Source organism: Vitis vinifera, chromosome 16 (genome assembly GCF_030704535.1).
Source record: "Vitis vinifera cultivar Pinot Noir 40024 chromosome 16, ASM3070453v1".
Lineage (NCBI taxonomy): Eukaryota > Viridiplantae > Streptophyta > Magnoliopsida > Vitales > Vitaceae > Vitis > Vitis vinifera.
In genome coordinates this window covers 22,247,936-22,264,599 of record NC_081820.1, presented here as the reverse complement: position 1 = coordinate 22,264,599, position 16,664 = coordinate 22,247,936, and the positions used below count along the sequence as shown (strand labels likewise).

Here is a 16,664-nt window from a genome sequence, read left to right as displayed (position 1 = left end):
AACGATTTGGTTTGGTTCACCTTTTGAGCAAAAAGAGGAATTGGACCAACATTGAACCAAATAAACCGGCAATCAATTAGACTATTCGTTCACTTCTATTGTGATTTAATCACCGATCCAATTAATCAATTCGAATTTTAAAACATTGAAGGCAACTCAAGTATAAAAATGATTTCCCAACCCAAATTGCACCCAAATCTTTTACGCTGAATCTATTCTTACCTATGGCTAACCCATTACCAACTCTACTTTTGCACTAGGGAAGGGCGCCACTTTTATGAGTTGAGAAATCTAATGGAGTCCCCGCCAGGAGAGCACACGTCAATGGCAGAACAATCCAAAATCAATCAAAAATCAGGCTCCCAATTCACAAAGACGCCCTCCAACATTGTTCAAAACCCATTTCCAAAACTTCCTCCCCGAAAGTATCCTCCTCAGACCAACAGGAAAATAACCCAGAGTAACGTGGATATTCACAATTCCCCCTACTTCAAAATCCGTTCTCTTGTTCACGAACTTCGACCCCATTTCGTTGAGGTATAAAATACGGTAGATATAATAGAACCCTATTAAAGAAACTACGAGTTTTGTTGTTTACTTGAAGATTCTCGTGTTTTTCTGTGTTTGTTTTGTTTGGTTGCCGAGAAAATGTAGGAACGGAAGGCTAATTGTTAATTGGCCATTTTCTTGGATGACTCTCGTGGTTTGGTTTTTGGGTTATCTTTAGTTCTTCCGTGTTTTTGCGGGATTGGTTTTTGTTTGGACTTACGGACGTGTATGAATGCTTATTGTTTCCGCAATGTAAGTGGGCTTTTGAGGATTACATACGGGATTCCTTTTAGCCATTGTTTGGTTGCAGGGAAAATGGAGGAAAGGAAAAAGCGAAAGAAAAATTAGTAGTGGTGCTTTAAACTTTATGGCTCCGAAACAATTGAAAATCTAATATGGATAAATCGATGTTAAAACATTTTGATTGGTTGACTTTCCCTATATTTCTTGGCAACAGGGGGCCAAGGTATCTACCTGTGAAATGATAACAAGTAGGTGGAATTGTCATGTTTTTTGAGGTTAACGGATTTTATTTAGTTCTAGATTATTACAGTTGAAATTTTATGATTGTATCTTTTTATGCTATGAATTCTGCTTTGCATATTGAGGTTTACTGTGTCCTTGCCTCTGATATAATGGTTCTAAATGAATTTTCTCTCTAAAGGCTGCACTGTGAGGAAACAGTGGCTTGGGTTACTTGGTTGATTTGTACTGATCCACATTTAGAGTCTAGGTTAGTTGCAAGTAAAGATTAAGTGCTATTTTAAAATGAAGGTTCATTTTTCTCTTGTATGATGAATGGGCAAATCACGAAATATTATAAGATTATTCAAGTAACTCATTTTGGCATGTGTTGTGCACCTTCGTTTCTCATCAGACTTGCAGCTATTGCTTGTCTCGTTTGTTTATCGCTGTTACTGTGATGCTGATTGTCGGGTGGTTTTATTGCACATTGAGAAGTATATTTGTAGGTTCTGTTAAGTTTTCATAAGGTTTTGTCCACTTTGGATGGTGGCATTTGGAGTAGTACAGATTTGTAATTTAGGTATGAGGTTCCATCACAGATAGGCTTAGTGCTCTAAAAGCTTTCCATACCACAAAAACATGGCTTGGCTTGAAGCCATCTTAGAGAATATCATTATTCATTCAATAGGTCAAGTTCATCTATTATGCAATTCAGACATCTGTATTTATTAAAAATAAACTTATGGTTTCCCTAGTTTCTGTATAAGAGAAAAAAAAAATGTTGTCCACAATTCATATGAGAATTGTAGTGCACATCAAACAAACAAAAGCTGCATGAGAAGAACACCATTTTCCTTTATGAAGTTTGGATGAAACTATAAATACCTGAGAATAAAAGAAGCCATAAAATCTCGCCCCCCCAAACCACACCCCCCACCACCCAAAAAGAAGAAAAAAAAAAAAACCAAATAGTAAAAGAGCCCTGGTTATTGGCATTAAAATCAAGAATAGGGAGCCCAAAAATACTTGAAAGGGGAAAAGGGAAGCATCTCTCTTAAGAAATCTCGAATAAGAGAGAAATTATCTTATTCAACTTAAGATGGAGGAAAATAAACAGTATTTTTTGCTATATATCCTTCATCATTGTAGGAGTGTTTAAATTAAATTTAAAAAAGAAAAAAAATTGTTATATAAATATGTAGTGAGAAACTCAAACCCTTTCGTCATTTTGGGAAGCCAATTTCAATCCACTTGATGTAGTTTTGAGTTTTTGAGCAGAGTTGGTAATGATCACCAGCTGAATGAGGTTTTCATGCACCTTTTTTTTTATTTTTAATTATAGCTTCACAATGTGTTTGAAAGACTCAAAATTTTGTTTCCTTTTAGTCTTTCTTATTTATTTGTTTGTTTTTTATTTTTTTCTGGCAACTGACTGTTTTAAACTTTTTGTGCTAAGACCTCTGCTCCTTTTCAAAAAGACGATCCCACATCTTTATCAGGTTTATTGATGATTAGACTGATTTTGAACCTATGATACATGCCCAAGGAAAAAGGGCTCCCGAAATTTTCTTTTATCACTTCAAGCATTTCAACTTGTCTAGATAAATTACTTCATTATGATATGCTTACATGAAAGGATTTCTTGATTCATTGGCTTTGTAAATATAAATTGTTTTCAATAATGAACACTTCTGCCTGAATTTTGCTCCATTTCTTGTTTCCTACTACAGGTATTTCAATTATTTCCATAGAAATTAATTTCAATACCTCAGATTCTTTTGAACAGCCTGTTCATGCAAAGTGGTATATATTTTATTTGTTAAGAAATTTATAAATACTGCCATACAAACATCTGCATATTGCCCTGCAACATTTCATCCCTTGAGTGATGTATTATGTTTTGCCTGTTTCTGATTATATTATATATTGGAGAGATAAGCATTATATTCTCTATGTTTTGTTCCATTGTAGGTTCTCCAGACACCAGACTTCCAAAATTGCAATGGGGCTCATGAAATTAGAATGCGTAAGTTCATAAAGACATATTTTGTGCATTTCATATTCCTGCATAGAACATAAAAAGCACAAGGAGTTGCTAAGTGTTTTTCATGTTGGATTGATATGATTTGGCTAACTCAAGTTTCAACTTCTGCGTGAAATGGTTGCACAATCTTTAAAGCCATTGAAATGCACATCCATTGTCAAGGGAGTCTTCTGTGGTTCATCTATTTGTCTTTATATAGACGAACTGGGTGGTGTTAGCTAACAAGAATCTGATGTCTATATTTTGAAACTACAGGATTATTATTCTGATTTTGTTTCTATGCTACTAGTATCATTTGATTGCTCTGTATTAAGAAATAGCAGAAGATGGTGGTATCACCCACTTTAGTTAGTCATGGTATCATGATTGAAAAAATTTTCAGGGTAAACAATCCAAAATTTGCCCTGAATTATAATTGTTTTAGTTTGATGATCTATTGTGCTTGCCTTCTCTTGGGTTTTTAGGAATCTCATAAATTGGATTATTAACCTTTCTTTGCTTACAGTCCATTTTATTGTCCCTAAGTAAAAGTTATTGTGAGAGTGTTGAGGGGTTTATTGGTTACAACTTGTCTTGGGTCATGATCCACAATTGAGCTTGGGCTCATTTTGTCGAGAGTTTCACAGGCTTGAGTCCAACTCTGCACAGAATCTGATAATGGGTCTTACTATAAGAGCATTGTATGATGAGCATCTTGTGAAAAATAATAGCTGGGCAATAATAAGCTTTGTCAAATTCCTCGAATTTTGATGGAATTCACTGCATGCATGGCCATCAGTTACATGATTAAATGTTACAATATTTTGTTTCAAATTCATATTCCATAACAAAAATGAATTGTGACTTGCAGAGATGAAACTTATGATGGATTTATATAAAAAGATGACCATGGAGGCACCTCCAATGGGGAACTTTAAAAATGTTTCAGAACATCAGCCTTTGTCAGGTGCAAGCGTTCAGGGAAAAGAAACTCGAGTTGGGCGCCGAGGAAGAAAACCATCAAAGCAGCCAAAGTTACATCTACCTGAACAGGTACCAACATTTGAAAAGCCTCTACAACCGCAATTCAGCTATATTGATAGCCAGCCCAAGGGATCGTACATTGTGGGTGGGTCATCTCTTGGTCGAAACTTCATCACATTTAGAGGCAGTAAACCAGTCTATTATGGGGTGACGAAAGAGATGCATCGACATTCTCTTAGGCAGAAAAAGGTTAATCCATGAGAACCCATTAGTGCTTTAGAAGCTAGAAGGCCAAAATGGTATGTCATTTTGAACCGGAACAGATAGAACTGCTCTTACTACAGAGTTTTCATACACACACCTTTGTTATAGTTGTTTTCACAGCCAAAAGTTACTGAGAGTCAGCATGATTTTATGTTACAACCCATCTTTGGAACAGTGTGGATTTGATAAACCATATTCTTGGAAACAATTCTTGTGCCAATAGCAGTCTCTTACCTCCATTTTTGTGATTGCAACATTCATTGTAAACCTTACACCAACTTTTATAAAGGCTGAATTCAGAATGTTGGAAGTGCAGCAGTGTTTTAGCTATTGAATCGTGAGTCTTTATTTTACATTGCTTTGGTACATATGAAATAGACTGTATCCGATGAGTCCAATGTGCCAGATGACTCTTAATTTATAATTTGATATTGCTGGGTTATTGCACTGTCACTTCATTCCAAACTTATTTCTCTTAGGCTTTGGGTCATGCCATAGATGGATGGCTTTTCCCCTTTTCTTGTTCTTTGCTTTATTTCTGGTTAGTTTCTATCAGGTTTGTTAATGACCACCCACCTTTTTTTCCAAGCTTGTTTTTTCAGTTTTGTAGAGTTTTAAGAATGTTCTTTTGTGTTGAGAGTGGAGTAAGTGAATTCCGCAGGTCTTAATCCGCCAACTCCAAATGAGGTTCCGCTGAAATGTGAAACCAGCAGGTGAAATTCAAAAACGTTCGCTGGTAAAGGAAAAAAAAGAAATATTTTCCTTCGTTTTTCTTTTCTCCTCTCTTTTTTTTTCCCATGTATTTTTGCATTTCAAAAGCACTTGCTTTTGACAGAACTATAGTCTCGACCCTAGTTTTGTACCCTATTAGGCTGGATTTTTCTTTTTCTTCCTAATATTAATTCTTCATATGGTTTGGGAAAGAAAAGAAAAGAAAAGATTACTCATTTTTCATTCATTTGTTCTTGTTGCACTCTTCTTTGTTTTGGGTTTTGAATGAAATTGCAATATTGTTACGGCTGCAACTTATGTGAGTTGGTTGTCCAATCTAAATTAAGAAATAATTAATTGAACTTGACCTTTAACCTGAAGTATTTAACTCAAGTTCAATTCAATATTATTTTTCTGAATTTTGGTTGATCAAATTAGATTTGGGTTGGGATTTGATTGGATTGCATGATTTAAAATTTATCCATAATGTTCTTAAAAACTTTATTATATATTTATTTTAAATTTTAAATAGTAAATATGATAAGATTTCAAGATGACAAAAAAAGTAATATATATATATATGATATAATGTAATTTAATATTTTATTTTTTCTTAAAAATCTAAAAGAAAATGAATATTATTATATAAAATAATATATATTATAAAAACATTACCTTGGATTTGAGTTAGGTTTGATTGTCCCAACCTAAATTTAAGCCCAAGCTTAAATAGAGTTAGAGTTCAGATCCGACAAACCCTAACCTAAACCCCACTTGTATTAAAAATTAATTGTTTAAACACCCATACATCATACTGATTCAGACCAATCTATCCAAGTTGCACTCCTAAATATTGTAATATCAAGGAAAGTTCAATTAAAACTTTTGCTTATGATGGGTTAGTGTTCTCTATTAGTCCAACTTTGTCGTTTCTCATCTTAACTAATTATTTGATTGTTTATTATAAATTATATGTAAATATCTTATCCAAGAGAGTTGAACTTTGTGAACTTAATAGTCTTAATTATCCACTCCATTCTTTAACCACTAGCCTACATAGTAATAATTTTATGTTTATTTACTAATAACATGCTTTATTATAATTTCAATTATTAGTAAATTTTTTAAGTTTCAAGTTACATATAATTTGACATTTGAAGTTTGAAAATTTGAAAATTGAATTTCTGTGATTTATTTCTGTCACATTAAATAGTAGTTATTACTAATTGTGTGATTTTAATAATCTAACCTGCAATATAAAATTATGTAGTATGTTTAATATAGTTTAGTGCAGAGATTTGAACCATCATATGGAAAGTCAGATATTGAAATATGAACTTTTTATAACTTATTATTTATATGGTTACCAAATTAAATCACAATAGCTGTCAGTCCAATTAATTCATTTTCAAATGATCAAAATTCTATGTCACCAGGAATTGGAGTATTTCAATGGATGACCAAACTCAGCTTCTCTTAGTATAGTAATTAAAATCCTTATACAATAATACTCGAGACTAAGAGAAATTATTATTTTGATGGTTCATTAGTTTATTCGAAAATGAATATTTATTAATTTAGAGAGAATATTATATATGTTTCTACGATACTATACTCATACATGTATTGTTTATAAATTTAAAAATAATAGATGTGGTCAAAAGTTAATACATAAAAGCCTTAAAAACTTTAAAAAATACGAGATGTTTATTAATTATAAAAGATAGAAGACTCCTAAAAGATAAAAATGTTTTAGGAATATGATGGTTCCAAGAAAAAAGTTAAATTAAGAAAATAAAAGTTGTAAAAAAATACTTACTATTGTGTTTTAAATTTTTGCTTGTATTATTTTATATATTTAGTGGGGTTATTAATTTTGTATATTGGTCCGAATTGGAACCATAATATTTTATTATTTAAACAAAGTTATTAATTTATCAAATATTTATTTATTGAGAATTTACTATATGATAAGAAAATATAAATAAAAATAAAATAAAAACATTATAGCATATAAAATAAAGGAATTAAACTCTTAATAAATAATAAATAAATAAATTTTTTATTCTTATTTTTATTTCTAATAAGTAATGAATAAAATAATTATACAAAAGAAAAATAAGGGGATTTATAGAAAGCTAATCTTGGTGTATATCTTGAAAGGTCTATTGAAAATTACATTCCTCTCTTGGTACGATTTTCCTGCTGAAATGAAAATATTTCTATATTTTAATTTAATCGGTCAAACAATTTTTTAAGGAAAAATGTCTTTGGAAGTTTTGAAAATGGTATTCCAACCGTATTTTCTCATTCTTAAAAAGCATTAGAGAAAGAAAAGAAAATAGGTTAAAAACAATTTAGGTTTTTAAAGAGACTTTTATTCTTCAAAACAATGGAGAAGAAAACAGATTTAAAAAACTAATCTTAAAAACTCTTATTTAGAATTGTTTTAAGAAATGGTTACCAAACAGACACTTAGTGTTTTTTTTTTTGTTTTTTTTTTCTAATTTTAAAACCGATTTCTTAGGACGAACTCTCTTTTAACCTTTTTCAGTGTTTTTTAAAAGTAAACATGGAGACATGGAGGAAAAATGTGAGACCCTTTCATTTTTTTTTTAATATGTTATCCAAATATGAAAAAAATATTCTCTCTTAGAATTTATTTTTTCCCCTTCTGCAATGAGACGTAGCCTAAAATAAAGTAATTAAGTCATTTGGTTTTTTATAATGCAAAGAACCTCAAAAGCTGATATATAATTTTTTAAAATAGGTTTTTTTTTGGCATTTTACTATCATTTTCTATTTTCAGAAAATAAAAAATATATACATATATTTTTTTTTTGGTAATGCAAAGATTCCGAATATGCTTTCATAATATATAGATTCAATCCATTTTAACATACCTAAAAGATCCAAAATCAATATAAAATCATATCATGGAAAAACAAACCAAGCCAGCTGTAGATATGTTCTTGTATATTCGCTTATAGTCAACCATGTTTTATAGGCAACAAAATCGATTCAATTGTGTCTTGACGTTGAACAAATAAAGAAAAAACTTTATCATGATATTAGCCCTTGACAAATTTGTCGGATTCCTCAAAAATTCAATTTTTTGGTAGAACACATTCATGGTATAGGATAAACGAGCTGACACAAATTCCAATATCGTATATTGTAGCATTTAAGTTCATATGGGGATAGATAAAACGAAGTGATTTCTTAACGTTCATGTTCTGTTGGGGGAGCTTGGGGTTGAAGATGAGGTTGCTATTAGTGGGTTTGGCTCTTTTTTTTTTAGCAGTCAGTCATGAAGTTGAAGGAGGAAGAAGGAGAAGTGTTCCATCTAAAGAAGATTTGGAACTGGAAAGAGAAGTGAGGCGTCTTAACAAGCCTGCAGTCAAGAGCATCAAGGCATGGGATCTTCTTTCTCTTCATCATAATCTTTCTGTTTCAATCTCTAAGTTGATTAAAGGTTTTTTTTTTTTTTTTTGAGTGCCCTACTGGCCATGTTTTGGGAATTGCTTCGGTTTATTTTTATAGGTGGAGTAGAAGAACTAACAAGGGTTTGTGGTTTTAACTACTTTTCCCACTCATTTTGCAGACAACAAACAATGACATTTTCGATTGCGTAGACATCAACAAGCAACCTGCTTTCGATAATCCCTTGCTGCAGAATCTTACCGTCCAAGTATGTAATTCTTTGCTAATCTTGATCATGGTTCACAGTCGTGGTATTGACTTAGCAAGTCTTGAGGTGCATTAATCTCGGTATCTATTATCAATATGCTAATTAAGAAACTCTAAAAGACAAATGAAAATTTTAGAAGAATAATTATAATTAGGTGGATTAAAAAAAATTAACATCTCACATTTAACATTGTATAAATAATTATAAAAAACTGTCATGAAATTAGTTTATGATTATTAAGAAAAAATAAAAATGATAATAGGTGATTGGTAAAAATAATTATTTTAAAAGTGAATCAATTTGAATTTTGTGTCCATAATTTGGAATTGTATTATAAGTTCGTCAAATGATTCGTATTTAAAAGGAAACAAAGTTATTATTGAGTTGATACTGATATGGGTAGCGAACGACCAATACTTTGAACCATATTAATGAACACTAATAATCACAATCTACACATTCACATATTGTAACAACCTGCTCCAATTGTATAGATATTGTCCACTTTACACCCAAAGGGGCCCTTAGGCTTTAAAACGCATATACAGGGTTAAGAGAAGTCCATACTTATATAGCGTCAGAAACTTTCACTAGAAACTTTTCCCCCCTATCCGATGTAGGATGTCACAAACACTCCCCTCATACAGACACAACGCTCTCGTTGTGTCTCATGGGATTGCGGGGTTAAATAGATGAACACCCTTACGAGGTCAAACAAACCCCCACACCAAGGTCGAAAATCCGCTTTGACATCATTTGTAATGACCCGTTCCCAATCGTGTAGATATTGTCCGCTTTGAACCCAAAGGGGTTCTCACGGCTTTAAAACGCGTTTACCGAGTTAAGAGAAGTCTATACTTATATAATGTTAGAAACTTTCCTTCCTATCCGATGTGGGATGTCACAAATATCCCCCCCCCATGCAGACACAACGTCCTCGTTGTGTCCCACGGGATTGCGGGGCCAAATGGACGAACACCCTTTTGGGTCCAAAGTGGATAATATCTACATGGTTGGGAGTGAACCATTATAAATGGTATCAGAGTCGATCTCCGACTTTGGTATGGGGGTTTGTTTGGCCCCGTAGGGGTGTTTATCTGTTTGACCCTGCAATCTCGTGGGACACAATAAGGACGTTGTGTCTGCATGGGAAGGTGTTTGTGACATCCCACATTGGATATGGAGGAAAGTTCCTAACATTATATAAATATAAACTTCTCTTAACCTTGTAAACGCGTTTTAAAGCCATAAGGACCCCTTTGGATTTAAAGCGGACAATATCTACACGATTGGGAGCGGGTCGTTACATATATATATATGCATGGTCACGATATATTTGTATATTAGTTTGCTCTAAAAAGAATTTTATTATTTGGGCAGTTGGCACCGAGTGGGTTGCCCAAAGGGTTAGGGCCTAAACCTCCACCACCGTCTGGCAGTCAAGCTTGGACACTTAGCATCCCAGATGGAGGGTGTCCACCAGGGACAGTGCCCATTGAAAGAACAACTACAAGTCAGCTAAAAAAGATGAAGTCGTTCTTCCAAACACAAGCCAAGAATTTCCTTCCAGCAGATGATGCAACTCCTGGTTACCATGTAAGCCATTTTTTCTTTCTTTTTTCCTTTTTTTGGTTCCTCAAATTTGTGTTTCATTGAGGCTGGATTTTTTACTCTCAAAGAAAAAAAAAAAAAAGGGTTTCCCTTACATTTTATTTTTCAGGTAGCAGCAACTAGAATGGCCCTTGGATCATATCTTGGTGCTCAAGCATCTGTGTCCATCCACCAAGAACCCGCTACGGACCATCAAAATCATCGAGCTATGGTTTGGGTCTCTGGGGATACAGACTATATTCAAGTTGGATGGATGGTAATTAGGGTTTCCTACACCATTGTCTGTGTAATTTTCCTTCCCTCCCAGATTCTTTTTCTCTTCTCAACTTGCGTAAGTGTTTTTAGGTGAACAAAGGTGTATATGGAGATGGAAAAACCCGGTTTTTTACAATGTGGACGGTAAGATCTGAATTCTCTCGAATCATACACCTTCTTCTAGTAGTTGGGTTTGATAAACTTCTATAATATGTATTGCATGTTTCTTTGGACAGGCCGATAATTTTGATACAACTGGTTGCATGAATACATATTGCCCAGGCTTTGTACAAGTCAATAGTAAAATCCCATTGAGTATTAATTTTGACCAAGTGTCCACAGTTAATGGAACTCAGTATGATTATCCCATCACTATTTTTCAGGTGAAAATTAAATCCCCCATTTTTCCAACATTTCTTAAGCACATGTGTGGCACTTATTCAAATCTCGTGGTGTTGTAGGACCAATCAACCCTGGATTGGTGGCTTATAGCCGGTCCAAACATTACTGCTATTGGTTATTGGCCGAAGGAACTTTTCCCCTTCCTGAAGATGGTTGCTATACATGTAGAATGGGGAGGGTATCTGTATAAGGATGATGCAACCTCGACCACAGCTCCACAAATGGGCTCCGGGCTATTCCCTGAGCAAGGATACGGCAAGGCTGCGTACTTCAAACAAATTCAAATTGTTCAAGGGGAAGGCGGATTCGTGGATCCACCTGCAGATTCTGTGAACTTATTTTCAGACAGACCTCAGTGCTATAAGGTTGGACCTAGTGCAGAACTGTTATTTTACACAGGATATCACTTCTACTATGGAGGCCCTGGGGGAGATAAGTGCAACCCCTGATCATGATTTCCACCCTCTTGTCTTTTGGTTTCATTGTTTCGAATTCAGCACTTAATAAAAACTTTGCTTTAATTTTTGTGGCACAAAGGAAGAATTTCTCATTCCATATATGTCTGTGTTCTTTGTTATTTTTTCTGCCAAGTTGGTTGTGAGACAATTAAAGCTCTGGCTACCTGAAAATTAATAACTAGATGAGTTGTTAGTTTAGGGTACAGTATGATATCTCTTTGAATTAGACAAATAGATTCTAAATTACTTGGTACTAAATCAAGTAAGACTTGATGTTTAAAATTCTTTAATGAATCTACTAATTTTTAAAAATAATTTAAAATTTAAAAAACTGACTTAATTAACTTTAGACCAAATCAAAACTAGTTCAAAATATTCTCTCTAATTAAGTACTATATGTGCATATGTAAGGAAAAAATTAATTATTTCTATATTTAAAAATTAAACTTTGTTTGCTTTTATATTTATTTTAAATAAAACATTATCAACCACTATTATTTTAAAATTATGACTTATTTTTAACATAAAAAATCACATCCATATTTCATAAATATATATATATATATATATATATATATATATATATTAATAAAAATATCATTTATAATTTTATTATTCATATTTTAACAAAAATACTTATTTTTAATTATAAAACTAATTTTTAATAAGACTTGAATTAAACTTAATTATTATTATATAAATTGAATTTGAAAATTTTTACAAAATCAAAATAGAAAACACGACTTAGGCCATATTTAGTAACTATTTTAGAAAACAGTTCTGAAAACAGTTTTTTAGAAAATTTTAAAAATTATTCTCTAATGTTTTATAAAACAAAAATCTGTTTGGAACCTAAAATGTTTTTAACTTGTTTTTTTAAATATTTTTAAGTATATTTAAAAAATAATTTTTATATTTAGTATTTTATTTTTAATCATTCTACATGTTTGTATAATTATTTTTTTAAACGGTTTTTTTATTTTTTATTTTTAAGAATAGAAAACAGAAAATAACTTTTGATTGTTAAATACATTTTTATTGTTTTTGTTTTTGTTTTTTTGTTTTGTTTTGAAGATCAGACAATTGTCAAAAAAATCATTGTCAAATAGACCTTTAGTGTCCAAAGATTTTTTGGTATATATTTCAAACCCTGAGATAAATAAAAAATAAAAGAAAATCCCATATTTTATTTAAAATTATAAAATCTTCTACAAGAAATAAATGACTTGCTATGATAATAGAATTATTTCTCCGTGGTATAAACAACTCTCTATATTTCAATTAAATTTGGTACTTGGATGAAAGTGCATATCAATTTAAGATAAGGTTATTTATATTATTTCTTAGGTAAAACGTGAAGAAAAAACAAATAAATTAGAAAGCACGTTATTCATTGAAAAGGTTGAAAAATAAGAGGTTATTTTTGGATCTTACCCTCATAATTATTACATATCTTCGCTATAAAAAGAATGAAGCGAACTTCCAAACTGAGAAAATTGACCTCTTCAATATTTCCTACATTTTCCATTATTAACATGAGTAAAAATCTCTTCCAGCCAAAATGTAATATACCCTAATTATTCTTAGTTGTCACTTGGGTAATATATATGATCTCGATTAATATACGATTCATTTCTAAAAGGAAATTATCCTAAAATTTTGGCTGCTTAATATCCATTATCAAGAAGATAAACCCATTTGAGAAATTATTATAAACTTTTCCATATATATATAGAACGTAATAAAATCTATTGAAGATGGTGTTGATCCCTAAATGAAGGGATGATTCTAATGCATGTATGACCAGCTAACCAGAACATCCATAAAATCCACAGTTTTGAAGATTGTAGGAGATGCCTCAACCCCAGATATAGATAGAAAATATGTGGAAGTTATAAAAATGTGCTCGTGGGACAAAATCTTAGTGTCTTCCAGGGTGAGTTCGGGGGTGGAGATGAGGGTGGTTGTGGTTTTAGCTCTTCTTCTGTGGGGAATCAGTCATGAGGTGGAGGGAGGAAGGGCTACTTCTATTTCTAAAGAAGATGATTTGGAGCTGGAAAGAGAATTAAGGCGTTTGAACAAACCAGCCATCAAGAGCTTCCAGGCACGCAATTCTTTTCTTGAATTTTACATGCTATATATTTTGCCTTTAATCTCTGTTTTGATCTGGAAAAGCATTGTTTCATAGCACCCTATTTGCCAAATTTTATGAATACTTGACTGGTATATGTGTCTTGGAGTGGTCATGAGCATAGTGAGATATCAATTAAACTATGATCATCTAGGGTTTTGTTTTTCATTGGATGATTAAAAAAGTAACAGTAGATTTGTTGATTTCTTTTTCCTACTTGTGCAGACAGAATATGGTGACATTTTCGATTGCGTTGACATCAACAAACAACCAGCATTAGATCATCCTTTGCTCAAGAATCACAGAGTCCAAGTATCTAACTTTTTGGCTAATCTCACTATATATATGGAGAGAACATAAACCATATATACATTTTAATTTGCTTTTCTTCATCTCTAGTTAGATATTCATATTCATTAAATCAGTTACTCTGATACAGATCATTTGATTGTGCAGAAGAAACCAAGTGTCTTTCCCAAAGGATTAGGGCCTAAAACTTCAGCCAAGACTCAAAGTTCAAAAATTGGCCTTCCAGATGGAGGGTGCCCAGAAGGGACAGTGCCCATCAAAAGGATCACGAAAAGAGACCTACTATGGATGAAGTCCCTAAAAAGAAACACTACAAAATTCCATCCAATGGATGCAAACACTCCTGGTTATCATGTAGGCCATCTTTTCCATCAGAATCCGTAACACAAATCCATATTTATTGTTTAGTTTGCGTTTTTAACCTTTCTAACTAGAAAGGTTAGATACCAGAGGATTTTTCTAAATGGCATGACAACTTCCCTAAATCTCTTTTCTGATTAAACCCTCGATTTTTCAGCAAGTATTCACCAGACAGTATCCGAGTAAATATTATGGAGCTCAAGGGGGCTTATCCCTACACAGTGAACCCGCTGCAAATCATCAGTCACACCGAGCCATGATAACTGTTTCAGGTGGTTCACCTGATAAATTGAATGCGATACAAGTTGGATGGATGGTAACTATTATTACACGCTTTAGATCATTGTATATACCATTACACCCTTCATTCCCTCAACTGGTTTTGCTCCCATTTGTTTCAATCTTTAGGTGAATAAAGATGCATACGGAGATGGAGCAACTCGGATGTTCGTCTTTTGGACAGTAAGCTCTGAATTCTCTGACGTCAATCAAATGCTAGTTGCTATAACTTCAATCTTCTAATTCATTTTTATGTTCCTTCTGGCAGGTTGATAATTTCGTTAATACAGGTTGCCGGGACCTCTTCTGTCCCGGGTACGTACAAGTTGACTCATCTGTGGCTCCAGGCATGACTTTCTACAATCTTTCTACCGTTGATGGACCTCAATTTGACTACTATTTTGTGATTTTACAGGTGAAAAAAACTAAGATTTATCAGTGTGGGCCCGTCCATTATCATCTGATATATCTTATGGTTAATTTTATGATGATGCAGATGAATGCAACAGATGAGAATTGGTGGCTTATGAGTTTGGGGGATGAAACGAGAACAATTGGTTACTGGCCTCAAGCCCTATTTCCGGATATGAAGGAGAGCTTTACCAACCTAGAATGGGGTGGGTATGTATTCAATGACGACCCTAAAACCACGACATCTCCTCAAATGGGTTCAGGGCATTTCCCGGAGGAAGGATACGGCAAAGCAGCTTACTTCAGAGATATCAAACTCATGAGAGACCCACAGGAGGGATTTGCAATTGTATCTACGGAAGAAGTGTCCTTCTTTACCGACAACCCCGATTGCTACAGAGTTGGAGATAAAGCTGACTTACCAGGCTGGAGTGGTGCGTATAATTTTTACTATGGAGGACCTGGGGGAAATTGCAACCGTTAACTATTCATTTTTGTTTTTTTGTTTTTTTTGTTTTCATTTCAAAGCTCAATAAAGCTTCACCCATATTTCCGCTCAGCATTAACAATTAATATGAAAAAACTACAAAGGAAAATATAATATAATATAATATAATATAATATAATTTAAATTAATTAGAAATGTAAGTGTTTCCAAATTATTTAATTTTGATAAGAAAATAGAAAAATAAGTAAAATAAGTTTAAAAAAGTTATTAAAAATAATTTATTAATTTTAAATTTATTTTTATTTTTATTATTTTGTAAGAAGAAAGAATTTTAATCATTGTTATTTATATTATTTCTTAGGTAAAACGTGAAGAGAAAAAAAAATAGAAAGCACATTATTCATTGAAAAGGTTGAAAAATAAGAGGTTATTTTTGGATCTTACCCTCATAATTATTACATATCTTCGCTATTAAAAGAATGAAGAGAAAATTGAACCCTTCAATATTTCCTACATTTTTCATTATTAACATGAGTAAAAATCTCTTATCCTAACATTTTGGCTGATTAATATCCATTATCAAGAAGATAAACCCATTTGAGAAATTATTATAAACTTTTCCATATATATAAAACCCATTTGAAAAAACTACAAAGGAAAATATAATATAATATAATATAATATAATATAGGGTTAATTGGTTAAAGGGGTCAAAATCAATGTTTTCATAATCGGATCGATCATTGAATTGGAAAAGTTACCGATTCAAGGTTCACTGGTCGAACCGGTGATGTCATAAATATATAATTTATATTTTATTAAAATTAAAAATAATTTTAAGAAATTTATATAATATTAAAATTATAGCATTTCATTTTTTTTGTATGTGATATATCTATTAAATGATAAACATAAATATAAATGTATTAATATATCAAATTTTATTAAATAAAATATGTATAATATTTACATATGATAAGAAAATTATAGCATTTAATTTTATCTATATATCTATGCATTTTATTATTTTAAAATTTTTAAAATATTACATCAATTAATTTATGTTATTTTCATATTTATTGTTAATAATTATTATAAAAATAAACATGAATATAAATATTTATATTTGCTTAAATGTTTTATATTATAAAAATTTGCAAAGAGCATTAATATAAAATATTGTTTCACATATATACCAAAGGAGTTGGGTAGCTTGATGCTGGATTGTTTCTTTTGTAAAACTTGGATACGAGGTTCAAATCCTCACAATGCATCACTTCCATTTGTTATTCTTTATTTCTTTAAACCACATC

General features: G+C 32.0%; 3 protein-coding genes across 3 annotated transcripts; all 3 read left to right on the top strand.

The window, feature by feature from the left end:
* The first annotated feature begins 218 nt into the window (after positions 1-218).
* On the top strand, positions 219-4,732 carry LOC104882199 (uncharacterized). Its single transcript, XM_010664438.3, has 3 exons — positions 219-537; positions 2,986-3,040; positions 3,909-4,732. Exons 1-3 carry the CDS (start codon positions 295-297, stop codon positions 4,280-4,282), a joined length of 672 nt encoding a protein of 223 aa, XP_010662740.1. The 5' UTR covers positions 219-294; the 3' UTR covers positions 4,283-4,732.
* A 3,495-nt stretch (positions 4,733-8,227) lies between these two features.
* LOC104882223 (protein neprosin-like) lies at positions 8,228-11,404 on the top strand. The gene is made up of 7 exons (XM_010664500.1): positions 8,228-8,410; positions 8,601-8,687; positions 10,068-10,283; positions 10,408-10,554; positions 10,644-10,697; positions 10,790-10,936; positions 11,015-11,404. The coding sequence occupies exons 1-7, from the start codon at positions 8,228-8,230 to the stop codon at positions 11,402-11,404; spliced, it is 1,224 nt and encodes a 407-aa protein (XP_010662802.1).
* Positions 11,405-13,313: 1,909 nt separating this feature from the next.
* On the top strand, positions 13,314-15,387 carry LOC104882224 (protein neprosin-like). Its single transcript, XM_010664501.1, has 7 exons — positions 13,314-13,517; positions 13,770-13,856; positions 14,001-14,207; positions 14,371-14,529; positions 14,622-14,675; positions 14,761-14,907; positions 14,989-15,387. Exons 1-7 carry the CDS (start codon positions 13,314-13,316, stop codon positions 15,385-15,387), a joined length of 1,257 nt encoding a protein of 418 aa, XP_010662803.1.
* The last annotated feature ends 1,277 nt before the right edge of the window (positions 15,388-16,664 follow it).

Bases quoted from the DNA above. Each gene is read 5' to 3' on its own strand.
- LOC104882199 (XM_010664438.3), top strand. From the start codon at position 295: ATGGAGTCCCCGCCAGGAGAGCACACGTCAATGGCAGAACAATCCAAA. The intron at 538-2,985 runs GTATAAAATACG...GTTCCATTGTAG, and splicing joins TTCGACCCCATTTCGTTGAG to GTTCTCCAGACACCAGACTT. The intron at 3,041-3,908 runs GTAAGTTCATAA...TGTGACTTGCAG, and splicing joins GGCTCATGAAATTAGAATGC to AGATGAAACTTATGATGGAT.
- LOC104882223 (XM_010664500.1), top strand. From the start codon at position 8,228: ATGTTCTGTTGGGGGAGCTTGGGGTTGAAGATGAGGTTGCTATTAGTG. The intron at 8,688-10,067 runs GTATGTAATTCT...TTATTTGGGCAG, and splicing joins TGCAGAATCTTACCGTCCAA to TTGGCACCGAGTGGGTTGCC. The intron at 10,555-10,643 runs GTAATTAGGGTT...AAGTGTTTTTAG, and splicing joins ATATTCAAGTTGGATGGATG to GTGAACAAAGGTGTATATGG.
- LOC104882224 (XM_010664501.1), top strand. From the start codon at position 13,314: ATGTGCTCGTGGGACAAAATCTTAGTGTCTTCCAGGGTGAGTTCGGGG. The intron at 14,530-14,621 runs GTAACTATTATT...TTCAATCTTTAG, and splicing joins CGATACAAGTTGGATGGATG to GTGAATAAAGATGCATACGG. The intron at 14,908-14,988 runs GTGAAAAAAACT...ATGATGATGCAG, and splicing joins ACTATTTTGTGATTTTACAG to ATGAATGCAACAGATGAGAA.